At 47.8% G+C, this 15,941-nt stretch overlaps 1 protein-coding gene across 1 annotated transcript in view; it reads left to right on the top strand.

Moving 5' to 3' along the window:
• Window positions 1–14,831, top strand: part of EPHB2 (EPH receptor B2) — a 91,589-nt gene extending 76,758 nt beyond the window's left edge. Inside the window, 6 exon segments of the mRNA XM_026862497.1 lie at window positions 168–415; window positions 1,059–1,274; window positions 4,188–4,337; window positions 8,925–9,118; window positions 9,781–9,936; window positions 12,933–14,831. Coding sequence (XP_026718298.1) covers window positions 168–415; window positions 1,059–1,274; window positions 4,188–4,337; window positions 8,925–9,118; window positions 9,781–9,936; window positions 12,933–13,041 — 1,073 coding nt within the window. The 3' untranslated portion in view covers window positions 13,042–14,831.
• Window positions 14,832–15,941: the final 1,110 nt, after the last annotated feature.

Below are 15,941 nucleotides of genomic sequence, written 5' to 3'. Positions count from 1 at the left end.
GAGGTCTCTGGGGTGGGGTGAGGGAGGAAGCACAGATCAGGTGATGGGTGGTCAGCTCAGGGGCATGCAGGGCAGTCACGGCTGGAGCCTGTGGGAGCAGGGTCCCTCGGGGAGAAAGGCAGAGGTCTGAAGGCTGACAAGCCCTGCCTGTTTCCCTCTGTTCACAGGCGAGTTCGGTGAGGTGTGCAGTGGGCATCTCAAGCTTCCTGGCAAAAGAGAGATCTTTGTGGCCATCAAGACCCTGAAATCTGGCTACACGGAGAAGCAGAGACGGGACTTCTTGAGTGAAGCCAGCATCATGGGGCAGTTCGACCACCCCAATGTCATCCACTTGGAGGGTGTGGTCACCAAGAGTTCACCAGTCATGATCATTACTGAGTTCATGGAGAATGGTTCACTGGACTCCTTCTTGCGGGTATGAGATCCCAGGAGCGTGCAGCTCCAGAGGTTGTGTTGGGCCAGAGGAGGACTGGAGGGGAAGGTTCCCTTCCTTTGCCAGTATAACCATGCCCTTCACTGACCAGCATCCCCTGCCATTGAGACAGCTGCTTCATAGTGCACAGATCTGTCTCAGGAACAAAGGTGGAGGTGGCATCAAGGCTGTCATGTTACACGTGTCTGTCCATAGTAGCAAAAGGCTGGGCCTACCTGTATACACGCCTGCATGTACAAACTGCCTCTGTGGACATGGAGGGACAGTGTGACGTAGCTTTAACACGACAGGACTTCACCTCCAACTGCTCTATCAAAATATTTATAGGTCTGAGTTTGAAATGGATAATTCACTGTGTTGGAGGCAGATAACCTGCTTGATTAATAATACCCTCCTGTGCGAAGTGTGGGTGACAGCAGCCATTGTAGTGATGCCCATAGGGTGTGTGAGGGTGACTTCCAGCCCCTGTGATCTCTCCACCCTCTTGCTTTGAGAGGGAACTTTTGCACTTGTGGCATACATGTGTCGACATGAGGCATAGAAAGAGGCTACTGGCTGTTTTCTGACCATGGCGGGCTGTGAATTTGCTCCTCTCATGTGGACTCTTTCCCTCTCTTCCCCTAAGCAAAATGATGGGCAGTTCACGGTGATCCAGCTGGTGGGCATGTTGCGGGGCATCGCAGCAGGCATGAAGTACCTGGCGGATATGAACTACGTGCACCGGGACCTGGCTGCCCGCAACATCCTGGTGAACAGCAACCTGGTCTGCAAAGTGTCTGACTTTGGCCTCTCCCGTTTTCTAGAGGATGACACCTCTGATCCCACCTACACCAGCGCACTGGTAAAGCTGCTCTTCCACAGGGGGAGGGACGGGTGGTGAAGGAAGGAGTCAGGGAGAGAGAGGGAAAGGGGAAGATCCCCCCTTGATGTGGGAAGCACTTTTTCAGGGTGCCAACAATGGAAATAAGGTGCCAGAGAAAAAACACCAATGAAATGAACCAAGGAAGATGTTCTTTTGCTAGGTCCTGTCCAGTTGTCCAGTGGCTGTGGATAGGCCTGTGATAACTGAGCCTTCTTCCAAACATTTCTGCAAACATATACATGTCCTGATAAAGCCCTTAGGTGGGACGGTGCATTATACCTGCCCAGTATGGCCCAGCTGGCAGTCCTCCAAGATGCTTCCCTGACAGATTTGGGGGGGGGGCAGCAAGTCTGAAGGTTTTTTACCATCACTGGTCTAGTCATGCTGCCCTGCTGTCAATGAGGCCAATACTGTTTGATACCATGTCATGGGCTTAACCCCAGGAATGGTAGATTGACGTGTGGATGCATGGTGGACTGGATTCTGATCTGCCAGAGAGTCTGTGTTAGACAGAGAAACATTCTGAGAAATGGCTTCGTGATCACATAACAGCTTCCCAAGACTGCCATGGTACCAGTGACATGAGTGCCACCAAGGATTCACGACCCCTCTCAGGCTGTAGAAACATGCACTGGGACCAAAGGATAGTTTGAAGATTTTGTTGTTGTTCAGTAATATTGCAGCCAGGAGTTCTCATAAACACCATTGTTTGAAAAGGCATACAGCGTCACGTTGCAATGATGCTACGGGGTCAATGCCTGTGTACAATACCTGTGACAGGACTTCCTGGAAATTAGTGTGGATAGAGGTGGGGCATGGCCTATAGGAAATTATCCTTCCCAGATCTTTTGGAGCTGCCAGTGATGAGATGTCTGGCATAGCTCTTAGTGAATTCTAGCAGTAGCTGAATACCTAACAAACACATAAAAATGTGTATGTGTATTCTCATCTGAACTTTTGTAGCTTCAAACATCAACCGTCTGATCTTACACAGTCGTCCTGTGACTTCTAGAAACACTAGCAATGTTCATTTTTCACAACAAGATCCTTATGTCCTGTTAACTTTCTCTTTGTTAAGCTAAATACATGGAAGCTTCTGGTGTTTACTGCTGTTTTCTATTCCTGTTATTGTGCCTGTGGCTTTTCTTTCTGTCATCTCTAATTTATTCTTCTCGAACTGTGGGTACTGTAGCAGGACGTATATTATTTATAATGATAGAATATGTGCACCCACTATAGCAGAGCACCAGAAGTAATAGTATCTTCCTCTTCAAAATGTACCATCCTCAAACATCCCAAGATGCATGTATGTTTTTTATTATAATTACCCCAGAGACCTTGTGTCCATGGATGGACAACAGCCGTAAGCTATGGTTTGGGAGGTTCATGCCAGACTTTAGGAAAATCTCCTTCTCAAACAGGGTGGTGAAGCTCTGGATCAGATCACCAGAGAGGTGGGAGGTCTTACTGAAGTGAGTTCCCATGAGTATCCTCCAAATATGCCCAGTCTATAATTTCTACTTTAGAACTTCTTTTTTAGCCATTTATTAAAATCCAGTGCTTGTCAGGAGCTCTGTTAAGAGTATGCCTGATGGAGAGGACATCTTTTTTGGTATGAAATGCTTGGTCTCCCTCTCTTGTGGAAAACAAAATACTGTGTCAGAGGTTTGTTGGTGTGGGAAGATTAAGGAACATTATCTTTTTTACATTATTCTATCTTGTATAGGATCTGAGTCCTATTAAGTCCTAGGAGACCCTTAATAAGACATGGTAGTTATTAATTGACAAAATATAATGTTCCTTAATCTTCTCACAGCCACAAAACACAGACAGTTTTGCTTATTTTGCAGCATAGGGGAAGATTTTCCCTTCAGAAGGTCTCTTGAGTTGTGAATGGCTCAAGTCCAAAGACCCTGGTGGGAAATCTGGAGGCTGCAAGTGCTTAAGCAGAGCGTTGCGAGCCCTGTGGCCCCACACCACTCCTGTGCGCTTTGGTGCGTAACTCCTCTATGGGAGTGGAGAGTCCTGCTGATTTCTTCAGAGCTGCTGTTGCCCAGCAGGATGATGGAGACCCCAGTGCCCACCCAGTCCATCCCATTTCCCATCAGTGACCATTCAGGCCATACTAATGAAGATGTTCACTCTGCCTCTGTCTCCAGAAACGGGCAGGATCAAAAACTGCTGGATCATGTATCCATCAACAAACTGACACATGAGAACTTCAAGGGAATGATATATCACTGACTTCAAAAAGTCTACAGATGTAGAAGGCTGAAGAGGATGGTGTTTTAATTCCTTTTGTCCTTCTCTGGAGATAGCCAGGTGACAGCAAAAGGATAGAGGGAGAGTCAAAGGGAATCAATTTCGATTTTTCTACATTTGTAGTTAATTTTTTCTATGAAAGACCCTACTAGCACAATGGGCATTTTGTCATGCCAAAGACTGCTGTAGCAGTAGGCAGGTGGAATGAGCTGGGTTGTTTAATATGATGAAGAGGAGGCTGACGGAACACCTATAAGTGACTTGCAGTACTTGAAGGGCAGTTATGAAGAAGATGGAGCTAAACTCTTTGCAGTGGTACCAGATGATATAGTAAGGGGCAATATACAAATGTGGCTTGGGAGGTTCAAGGTGAGTAATAGGAAAAGTTTCTTCCCCAGGAGGGTGGTGCAGCCCCAGGACAGGTCACCAGACAAATGCAGAGAATCATCATCCCGGGAAGTTTCCTGGACTTGGCTAGACAAGCCACAGCCATCCTGATGTAGCGTTAGGGATAGTCCTGTGGTCCTTTCCTCTGGGATTTTAGTGGCATATTGGAGACAAATAGGACACTCATCTTTTTGAGTCACTCTTGCTCTTTCTGTTACGGTCCTCTCTGTTTTTTTCCTGCAGGGTGGGAAGATCCCAATACGGTGGACAGCACCTGAGGCAATTCAGTACCGAAAATTCACATCAGCCAGTGATGTTTGGAGCTACGGAATAGTCATGTGGGAGGTGATGTCGTATGGCGAGCGGCCTTACTGGGATATGACCAATCAAGATGTGAGTTGTTAATAGGCAATGAACAGAAACACTGAAATTGGGAGTATTGCAAGACCAAAGCATGGCTACAGCTAGACCCAGCCTGTGGCATGTCCGGAGCCTTCTCTGTCATGGGACATGCATCCAAGGTCAACACCTTTGGAAGAAGTAATGGAGATAACTTTCACTTTTGTTCTGGTCCCATTGTGCTGCTGTGGCAGAGGTTAGGGACCGTACAACACCCACTGCAGTAAGACAGGGTTAGTATAAGCACCCTCAGCGGTGGTAGACAGATGCCCAGGAGGAAAGGGAGCAGGCAGGTGGAAAACTAAATTCTGCCATTGACCTGAGAGCTCCTGGAGCAGCAGTCAGCAGGAGACCACGGGCCTTTAGTAAAATTCCGTTATACAGTCATAGAGTGGTTTGGGTTGGAAGGGACCTTTACAGGTCACCTAGTCCAACCCATGGTCAAGGACATCTTTCACTAGATGGCAAGCTAATTGATCTCCCATGATGAGCTTGGATTGTGATGGGTAAGAAGCCAAGCAACTTGTACACAGCTAGAAGCCAAAACCACAAGCTATTTTAGAACATGCTTAATTTTAAATACTTTATGACTCTTCTCTAATTCAGGTGGAACTGTTATGTGTGCTCCTTGCTCCCTGGGATCCAGGCAGTTTCTGTGAATCCTTGCCTCCATACAAGGATGACATGTGGCTGCAGGCCACACCTTCACCATAGCAATGCCATTCTCCCTGTTTCTCTTGACCTGATACCTAGGTGGTCAAAGCCCATCCACCAAGTGGCAATGGGTGTTGTGCAGAGTGCTACACCTACATGTGTGTGTCCAGAAAACCCCTTTGTTATGGAGCTCCCAGGCCTCTTGTAGCATTGTCTCTCTGAAGACCTGCCTTTCTTCAAGTGGTCTTCACCTTGTGAACCCTCAGAATCTAACACCACATTCCAGGAAGGCCCTTGGTGTGCAGCCTTGTCCTCCCCCTCTACTGCAAGCCTGGATCTTGCAAAGCTGCATGTTACAGGATCTGCCTGGCTTCCAGCTTGTTTCAGAGCTGTCTCGGGGAAGTCTGTTGGAAGCTTTCAGACTGCCACCTCCATCTCCATCATCCTGTGGGCTTCTGAAAAATCCTGCCTTACAGGAACAGAGAGCCACCTGTCTTCTGCATGTCCTCCCACCCTGATGGCAAATCAGACCTTTTTCAAGTCAATATTACTCCATCCATGCCACATAAAGTTTTTCTAGCATGGGACACTTTCCTCCCTAGTGCCTGTTGGGGAGTTTATTCAAGTGAGTCCCAATGCCTAGAGCACATACATGATACCTAAGCACCTTTGGCTGTTCATGGCCTTTCCTCAGCCCCTGGCATACCAGAAGTCTTTGCATCAATTGTTTGAGCCAAAGGCGAGAGAGAAAGGGGTATGCCCTTCTCAGAAAGGACAATTCCCTTCCTGTTAAGGCTTCATTATTGCCCGCAGTTTCAAGCAGTTTCTGCAGTCAGATGCGACTGCCCTTCTCCATGCCTTAGCATCCCTCTGTGTGTGTAGCCCTCTGCCGTCCTCTTCCCTTGTCCTCCTCCCCTGGACTCTTCCCTTCAAGATTTCTCCAACTGCAGGCAGCACTGATTCAGCTGGTGGGGATGGCAGAGCCCGTGTCCATCTCCTCAGCACAGCCTGCTGTGTGGCACCTGTCCCCAGCCTCTTCTTCCCGTTCTGCCACAGGACAATGTTCCCCAGAAGCTGTCACCACTTAATTGTAGCCAGTACTCCCTGTGAATGAGCGCGTGGTGGATATTCACTGCAGATTAGCCTCCTGACCCTGGGGTGTAAGCGCCTGGGGAGGCTCGGGTGGAAGAGGAGACAGAAAGTGCAGCCTGTGCCCCCTCGTGGGATGTGTCTGATGGCAGCAAGGCGGGTGGCTTGTCAGCAAACTGTTCAGTTCACACCAGAGATGAGTGCCTGATGCTTACATAATGATCTTCCTCAGCCCTGCTCCCCCCTTGCTTCCCCTCCCCTCTGTTTCCAATAGATCTGGCATCCAGAGAGCTGGGACAGCAGACAGCTTGCAACTCTTGGGAGAATCCCTGAATGGGAGCCAAGAGCTGCACAAAACACACCAGCAATGCCTCAGGTTGAACCTTCACAGGCCCAGTGGGACACTGTCATGTCCAGCCAGGGGGGCAGAGGGGAGGGAGGTCACCATCCATCTGGCACATTTTGGCAGCAGTAAGTGCCAGCCCCCATCTGTCTTGGGTCAGCCTGCCAAGCACCCTGGCCATGCACATCAGTGTCTGGAGCACCCTCCCAATCCATTCTCTGCCTGAAGCCACGGTCCGTTGTAAACCCTGCCACATGCCCCACCTCACACCCTGGATTGCTTGGCATGGATCTGGCACCTGCCCTCCCTTGGAGCAGCAGCCTTCTACTGCCACAGCACGTACAGCATCTCCTCTCTACCAGCCCTTCCCTGCTGCTCTCCCAGGCCCAACTGCGATTTTCCCTGTGTAGCCTTCCTTCTCAGCAGTGAATCCACCATGCTGCTGGATGGGTATGGCTGGTCCTTCCCCAGGAGGGTGTACAGCCCTGGGGTAGCCCACTGGCTTCTATCCTTGGAAGTATGAAAGGCATGGCTGAACAAAGCCATGGCAGCCTTGATCACATGGTGAAGATAGCCAGAGACATCGAGGTCTTTCCTCTGATCCCTGAGAGATGTTCTGTCAATCTCGCTCCACTTCTTTATCGTCCCTGTGGCGAGCTGGTCATTTCAAAATGCTGCCCCTGATTTCAGTTATGCAGGATCCTCAGTTCTGGTTTTTACCCTCACTTCTGGCTTTTGTTGCAATCACAAGCCTGTTTCTAGTGGCCAAGGCTCCTTCTGCTTGCCTTTCAGTGCCCATGCTGTGTGTATTACCATAGGATTCGTAGGGCCAAGAAGGGAGGAGAAGCCTGCCTGTCACATGCCTCTGTTGGAGGAACATATGCCCCTGGAAGAAGCTGTGCAACTCCATCCTCCTTGATTACCCAGGCGAGGATGGAAGGCTACAGATGCACAGTGACAGGGAGATGGGTTTCCCCTTGAAGAAGATCCGCTAGCCCTTGTGTGTGTGCTGTTTCCGCTGAATATTGCAAGACCAGACGTTTTCCCAGTTCATGTGGTGCAATAAGGAGAACCCAAACAGGCATCAGCTAGAGCTGCCTTACGTTGGTCCACAGAGCTGCAGCATGGCGTAGGCAAGGTGTGCTGCAACCCTGCTCTGCATGCTGTAGCAAAGTTCCCCTGTGTTTGGGTCTTTTGACCAAGGTCTTGGTCCTGCCCACTGTGTACTTCAGTTTGCATGTGCACAGGACTGTGGGGAGATCCAGCTCTTACTGCTGGCTCAGCGCACCCAGCCCTTCCCACAGCACAACCCTGTCACCTGGAAGGGCTGGGTTCTTGGCAGGAGTTGAAAACACCACTGGAGGAAGGAAGCCACAGGGGCACCTTCCCCTGTCTGTAACTCACAAGCAGACCCTTCACTGGATGGAGATGTTTGTGCTGTTGTGTTGTGCTGTGTACCTGTCCAAAACCATGAACGGTTCTTGCTGATTCATCTTTCTCATGCCTGGAGCTGGAGGCTCACACATCCTTCTCAAAGTAGTAGGGATGTAGCAGCTGAACATGATCAGGCAGTGTGCCCAGGTTGCCAAGAAAGCCAACGGCATCCTGGCTTGGATTAGAGATAGTGTGACCAGCAGAAGCAGGGAGGTGACAGTCCACTGTGCTCTGCACTGGTGAGGCCACACCTGGAGGGTTGTGTCCAGGTTTGGGCACCTCAATCCGAGAAAGATCTGGAGGGGCTGGAGCGAGGGCAGAGGAGGGCAAGGAGGCTGGGGAAGGGCCGGGAGAATCAATCCTGTGAGGAGCCAGTGAAGGAGCTGGGAGTGTTCAGTGTGAGGAGGAGGAGGCTGAGGGGAGACCTCATCCCTCTCTGCAGCTCCTGACAGGACATTGCAGAGAGGTTGGTGCTGGGCTCTTCCCACAGGGAATTAGTGACAGAACAAGAGGGAACGGCTTGAAACTGTGACAGGGGAGGGTCAGACTGGACATGAGGAAAAAATGTTTCCCGGAAAGAGTGGTCAGAGAGTGGAACAGGCTGCCCAGGGAGGGGTGGAGTCCCCATCCCTGGATGTGTTTAAGGGCCGTTGGGATGAGCTGTGGGGGGATGTGGGGTAGGGAGAACTTTGTAGAGTGGGGCTGAGGGTTGGACTCGATGATCCCAAGGGTCTTTTCCAACCTGAATGATTCTGTGATTCTGATGCTCTTTTCTCAGCTTAGGAGACTGATGAGCATGGCTCATCACAAGTAGTCAGAAAGGCTGCATGCCAGCTGAGCAAGGCTGGCATCACCTCACAGGACGACATGACATGCAGAGGGCTGGGAGTTAGGGAGTTTGTGGTGGTGGCTGAGATGATAGGCAGCACTAGGTGTAGGCAGAGCAGCCTTGCTGCAGTATGGCTGGCCTTGCCAGTCACCCTCAGAATCTAAGAAAAGGAACATTATGTATTAAATAGGTTTTATTGCAACTGTATTGATCTCTTTTTCTCCTCTCACAGGTGATAAATGCTATTGAGCAGGACTACCGCCTGCCACCACCTATGGATTGTCCAAATGCCCTGCACCAGCTAATGCTTGACTGTTGGCAGAAGGATCGAAACCACAGACCCAAATTTGGGCAAATTGTCAACACCTTAGATAAAATGATCCGAAATCCTAACAGCCTGAAAGCCATGGCCCCTCTCTCCTCTGGGTATGTATCTTTGCCTTCCTCTTGTCCTTTGGCTTCTATTTGCAGAACTGCTGTCTTTTGTGTCCTGGTGGTACCATCCTTGCATCTCTCTAGGCTAGCTAATTCAGAGGCAGCTTGGCCTGTGTTGTTTGATCCTTTATAGGAAGGGCATTAAAAGATGTCAAGGTCACTCTGGTCCTTCTCCTTGGACAGGAAGGACTGATGAACACAGACAGCTTACTGAATTGGACAGTGTACTCTGCACAGTTAGAGGAGCATCTCCGTTTCATGTACATGTGATTGCTGGATAGGTGTGGTAGTCCAATTTTGCCTGCAGCTGAGGCAAATAAACCTTCATCAGGTAGTATGTTGTTTCCCTGGAATGGGTAGGGATATACCAACTTGTGAGAAGCACTGGCCCCATTATGAGAATGTAGAGCCAGGATTTTAGAGCTGCATCCCATCATCTTTCATGATTCCTACCTGTCCTGTACAAACTGGTCCAGAAAGACCTCTCTGATGCTCTACACAATCCTTCCCTCAGTTGAATGGAGTGTTTTCTGGGTGGTGCTTCTTAATGTGGTGTGGTGCAGGCGCTGTGCATGATGCTGGTCCAGGTTCCTCCAGCTGATGGAGGGTGCTTGCCACTGTCTGTTCTGCTCATTCCCCATTTCTGTTTTCAGGATGAACCTCCCCCTACTTGACCGCACAATCCCGGATTACACCAGCTTCAACACTGTGGATGAATGGCTGGATGCCATCAAGATGAGCCAGTACAAGGAGAGCTTTGCCAGTGCTGGCTTCACCACCTTTGATGTAGTATCTCAAATGACTGTAGAGTAAGTGTGCAGGCTTCTAGTCCCAAAGCACAAGAAAAAGTCTCAGTAGTTTAACAACAATTGGTCGTTATTGAATTAGTATTCATTTTCACATGATGTATTTTTACTTGTATAGAACTTGTTGCTTTATGGATCCACTTTTAGTCTATTCAGTTTCTGCAGAACTGCTCTGTTCTGCAGGTTCTGTCTTGTCTCCAGACAGCGTGTCTGTCTGTTGCTCTGTATCTGCAGAGTTAATTTCCACGCTATCATGCTGCATATCCCCACTGTGAAAATGAAAACCCTCACAAGGGTCTCCAAAACTCCAACATGGAGCAAATGGAGGTTTGAGGCCAGCATTAGACAATTCTCCAGCCACTCAAGAGCACTTTCAGATTCTGCAGTCCTCTTGGATGTACGGCAGTCCTCTTGGATGTACGGCGCATTGGCGATGGAGACAAGCACGCTGCAAACAAATTTCTGCCTGTGAAAGGCATCTGAAAGTCCAGATGGTTTCAAGTTTGCTCTGAATTGTTCTGCATCCAGTAAAAACATCCGGCAGTGGCAAAATCTTAGCAAGTTATTCAGAGAAATCAGGCAGCTGAAATCCATTTGTGGTGCTTTCTGAAATCCCTTGGCGCTAGCTGGGGCTTTGGTGCCTCTGGTGAAAGATTTGTGGTTGGTTGCTGTTAGCTTTAGAAGCCCTGTCTAAGAAAGTGCCAAGCATGAAAGCCATCTGTAAGTACTATGATGTCTCTGCGCCTGGTAACCAGAAAGGTTTTTGGATTTGGTGCCTAATTGCAGACTTTAAGTTTACCAATGAATCATAATCTATTCATGCAAACAGCCAAACTGACCTTTTCTGGCTTTTCGTTCTAATTTACTGCCAGGAAATTCACATGGCAATTCTGTTTCAATACATCTGTGGTACAACCCCAGGGCCCTGGGGATGATTTTGGCACACTATAGGCTGTGTTCATACAACAGAAAGAGAGTCCATAAAATCTGAAGGATAGGGAAGAACTTTGACCAAACTGGGACATCACACCCACACCAGAACCCAGCCCTGCCTAGGTTATGCTATTTGCAATATATATATATATATAACAACAGACATTTCTGCAGGCAGTCCAGCTGGTGAAGTCTGTTTTTCACAGACATGCTCAGTGTGCCTTAAATGCCCCTTTTCCCAGTTCCATACCGTGTCCCTCACAGTATCTTCCAAGTCCTCTCCCAGTGCCTTCATCACAATCACAAGAGTATCCTCAGCTCATGACACCACCAGTTTTGACAAACCTCCCTTCCACATTTCTCAGCTGCTTGGCTGGACATAATAATAGAGAGAAGGACACTCCAAGTCCTTTTTCCTTGGGAAATCATGCTGCAACATTACTTGAAACGGCCTTCTAATGTTCACTGGTCTTTGCAAAAGTAGATGGTCATGTAAGTGGAGCTTAATTGCCATGAGACACTGTTTTCTTCAAATTTGAATAGCCAGCAAAGTAAATTCTACTGAAGACTAATTCAGTTCACCAAATCCACGTGATTACAACACTGACCTGAAACTGAAAGATTTCTTACTGTTTTGTCTGCATGCTGGGATACCCGGGCCGCCAAAGGACTATGTCCAGGGCAGAAAGTTTAGGGAAGCACAGGGTTGTTCAGACCACAGTCTTATTCTGGTTTACAGACATCAGTGAAGACCTTGGGCATTGTTGCCAAACAGAACAAAAGCAAAAGCCAAAGTGCCAAATGCATCCAAGGAGGAAAATTCCCTAGCTCAGCACATCTGGTTGGGGCAGAGGAGGGCATGGAAAGCCCTTACAGCAAGAAAAGCAGTCCCTGTGAAGGATACCATTGTGGGTGCCAGACTTGTGTAGTGTGCTAGCTGGTTTCCAGTTGCTTTGCTGAGCAGGAGTCTGGGCAGCAGCAAAGCTGTGTCTTGGATGTTCACTCTCACACCAGTCAGAGTGAACGGGCTGAAGCATGCTTCACTGGTGGTTTCCACACAGTTACCACCAACCAGAATGTGTAAATCTATGTCATTGCCCCATGCTCAGCTTTCCTTCTTCATGCTCCTTTTGTTTGACCTAAATCAAGCTCTAAAGCAAATATGCCTCTTGGGCTAGAGGATTTTTTTCCACCTTTCCTTGGAGCTCCTGTTGACCCTTCTTTGCCCATTGACTTCCAGTCTAAAACAGACAATGGGTTTGTCACACTTCCTCTTAAAAGTCTGTTCCTAACACTCACAGAAGAAGAAAGGGCAACTAAAAATCCTTAGTCAGGTATGGGTCACATCTCATGAATGCCATCTGTTCCCTGATCAGAATAATTCATGACAGATTCATCCACCAAGAGGGAGATGAGTAGCAAACTCAGCTGGAGCGATCACAGAAAGGAGCAATGCAGATTCACAATTATGCTCTTGGCATGACCTTTATTTTTCCCAGATACCTAATATCTATTAAAAATAGGAGTGCAAAAATTAGATTGCTGTGATTTAGCAAAGAGGATAAGTAGCAAAAGTTTATCACTTCATGGCCTCATCAAATCAAAGCAAAAGTAGCAAGAACAGCCATCCTCTGCTGTTGAAGGGGGAGTGAGCTTCACACTGATGAAGGTGTAGCACATCCTATTCATATGTCTCCAGGGATGGAAAAAATGGGTTACTGTGTCACAAAATGAGAGAATCCAAACATGCAAAGAAAGAAACAAAACAATACAAAGGTAGAAAACCTAAAGCAAATTCACTTACAAGCAGTGAGCAGAGCCTGTGGTATTTGGTTTCCAGTACTGTGGGCGTGCTGCAGGTAGGTGTCACACGCAAAGAGTGGGAGGATAAGCCAGGAAGAGTCAAAGAGAAAGAGTAGAGCAGGTCTGCTTGCATGTATTGCATTTATGGAATAGATCTGTGGAGACTTGGGCTCCCTACACACCAGGCTCATATATGTGCTTGTTCTGCTGTGAGAAAATGTCTTCTGATATTTATGCTGTGTTTGTTTTTTTTCCTCCCAAAGGGACATTCTGCGAGTCGGGGTCACTTTAGCAGGACACCAGAAGAAAATTCTGAACAGTATCCAGGTGATGAGAGCACAGATGAACCAAATTCAGTCTGTGGAGGTTTGATAGCTACGTGTCCTCCTGCTCCTCTTCCTTGAGGCCCTGCTCCCCTTTGCCCCTGTACGTCCGAGCTCCAGTTCTTGAGTGTTCTGCATGGACCAGAGACAGGCAGCTGCTCTGAGGATCATGGCAACAGGAAGAAATGCCCTGTCATCAACAATGAGAAGTCGCCAAGAGCTTCTAGAATTTAAGCAATGGAAAAAGGGAACAAAAAAGAAAAAGACAAATATTTTGAAAAAAAAACCTATTAAATATTTTTAAATAATAATAAAGCAATTGCATTCTTGAAAAGGGCTCCAAGACCAATGGGAGTCTCCAGAGGAAGAGAGCAGCTTCATCTGTTTCCTCTTGCACAAGGCTGCTGCAACTGGGCCCAGATGCCTCTGGAGCAATGAGACTTTTTCAAGAAGATGAATGCAAAGAAAAATCATGAGAAGCACTTCTCTTTCTCATATGGGATGGCGGCTCTGGGAATGTCCTGCAGCCAGCAGTCCTTCCCGAAAACCCCTGTTAACAAATCAAAGGGGGGAGAGAGAGCTGAAGCTCTTTGGTGCTGTGGAACCAAGTACATCTCAGAAATTGATGGACTTCTTCAAAAGCTGAAGACTTTTTTTTAAAACAAATAAACTGAGACTAGAAGAGGCTGTTTCCGACAAATGAGAAGGAATCTGTAATGCTTTGGGGGGTGGGGATGGGAAAAAACAATCCTTTTTACATCTCTTATTTTCTCTTGTCATGGAACAGTTTTGTGAGTGACAGTTTCCTAAGGGTCCGTCCATCCACCCTCCAATGGCATCATTGTCTCATACATATCATATGCACAAGACTTTTAGTGATGTCCTCACTAGATGCCAATGATCTTTTCCCAGAAGACTTCCCAAGTACAGTATGTAGTAGTTTTTGATTACAAATGCTGACGTGTACCTTTATTTTTTGGTTGTCATTGTTGGGAGATTTGTCCTTCTACCTTGCTTTGTTAACACCGGTTTGTGAGTTTGGGGTTGGAAATTTTTGGTTGGTTGGGGTTTTTTTTTATGAAAAAGAAATTACATCTCCAAGAATCATATCATTCAAGAACTTAAATCCCTTCTCTGTGGAAGGAAAAATTGCAGCTTATTGACAATATGCCAGGAGAAACATTTTTTTATATGCACATTTCCTCCTGTTTGCTTGTTTGTTATTTTGCAATTTGTCATGGCCTGACAGATGTTTCTAACTGTTGGGTTTTCGGTTGTTCACCAAGAAGAAATGACCACCTGCTTGATTCAGGGTTGCTGGTGCAGGAGTGAGCAGCATCACAGAGGGTTTGTGGGTTGGGGTTTTTTTCAGGAGGGAGGGAAAGAGAGGGGAGGGCAGATGGGTTGTGGGACAGAGTGATGACTCCACAGCTGGCTGTCAGACCCTTTGGAAATATCTGACTGCTATTAGAAAGGTGTCAGATGGGTGCACGGACCACAGAAGGCAGGGTGATCCTGGTCCTCTAAGAGGAGCTCGCGGAACGTGGTTTCTCAGAGTCTGAATTGTGTTAGCTGTCGGGTGTGGATGGTTCGCTGCAGTAACCAAACTCCGTGGATGTGCTCTGTGCCCTTTGGGCACCCAGTCCACTTGTTAGACAATGCGCTGGGGGCTCTGAGGCATCTTCAGTCTGAGCCACTCGCCTCGAGGAGAGCCTGGGACAGCAAAGGCAAAAACTCTGATCTAGTAGGCCAGGTCTCCAGAGGCAAAATGCTGTGGTTGAAGCTGAATGGTCAATCAGTGGATTTCTAAATAACTGAAATAAATACTTTAGTTACTGACCAGGTCTTTGGTATGTGTAAATACCACCAACCAAGCGCAGGAGGGTACAAATGAGAATCGGGCTTGTGCTCTGTGTTCAGCACCACCTCGCATCCTTTTAAACATGCCTACCACCACTCACCTTCCTCTGGACACATGGGGCCTATTTCTACACGTCTCCTGGGCATGGCCAACATAACTTGTGTTTACAAGCCCTTGTCTGCCATTGCCATGTCATTCGTAGGGTCCTCCACTCATTTTCAGCAGCATGAGGTGTTGGAGGCATGTTCACTGGGACCTGGTTTGCTGTATTTTCCAGGAGCTGAATCCAAGAGGAAGTGTCTGCTGTGGATGAAACTCCCAAGCTGTCTAGACCTCTGTGGCCAGACATCATCTCCCTAGACTGCTTATAAAATATGAGGCCATTTATAAAATACATAGCATTTTCCATTTTCAGACCAGATCCAACAATGAAGCACTTAGGAGTGGCAGCAGACCATTCCCTACAAGTAAGAGCTATGTCTCTGCTTAGCTCTTGCACTGTCCCAATGTTTGGTGCACAGCTTCTGCAGCAGGGACCTTAACTGAGGAATTTTCCTTCCAGCCCTTATTCATCTGAGCTCTCTAGTGCAGCGTTGTATTTTCATTTGTATACAGTACGTCCCTGTTGCTTCCAAAAGTGCATCTGTAGTCATGTGAATATCAGTAGCAGGGGACACAGGGACATATTCTGTGCTCAGTGTCCACAGTGCACCCCCTCTGACAGCAATGCCAATGCTCTTCATCTCTTTCAGATGGCGGAATATGATGTAGAGCGAGGGATGAGTGGACTATAGGCATGTTGTATGCAGGTGTTGTCTGGACATAACCAGCTCTGTCCTATATCCAGCCTATTTTAGCCTGTGTGTCTAACAGAGGGATGCTTTTAATGCCTTTGCATTTAAAGAGCAATGCTCCTGGTCAGGAAATGGACTCCACTTTGAAAGAGCAACATGCAAAAACTGATGGTGTCAACTAAACCACATGAAGTGCTTGCAGAGGGCACACAGAGAAACAAGAAGCTTTTCCGTGTGCTCTGTACTGTAGAAGTGCAGAGCAACAGTGAGACCTGCACACATGGTGCATCTCCG

This window comes from Athene cunicularia (genome assembly GCF_003259725.1).
Source record: "Athene cunicularia isolate RWA chromosome 21 unlocalized genomic scaffold, athCun1 chr21_part1, whole genome shotgun sequence".
NCBI lineage: Eukaryota > Metazoa > Chordata > Aves > Strigiformes > Strigidae > Athene > Athene cunicularia.
This window is presented reverse-complemented; position numbering and strand designations above follow the sequence as displayed.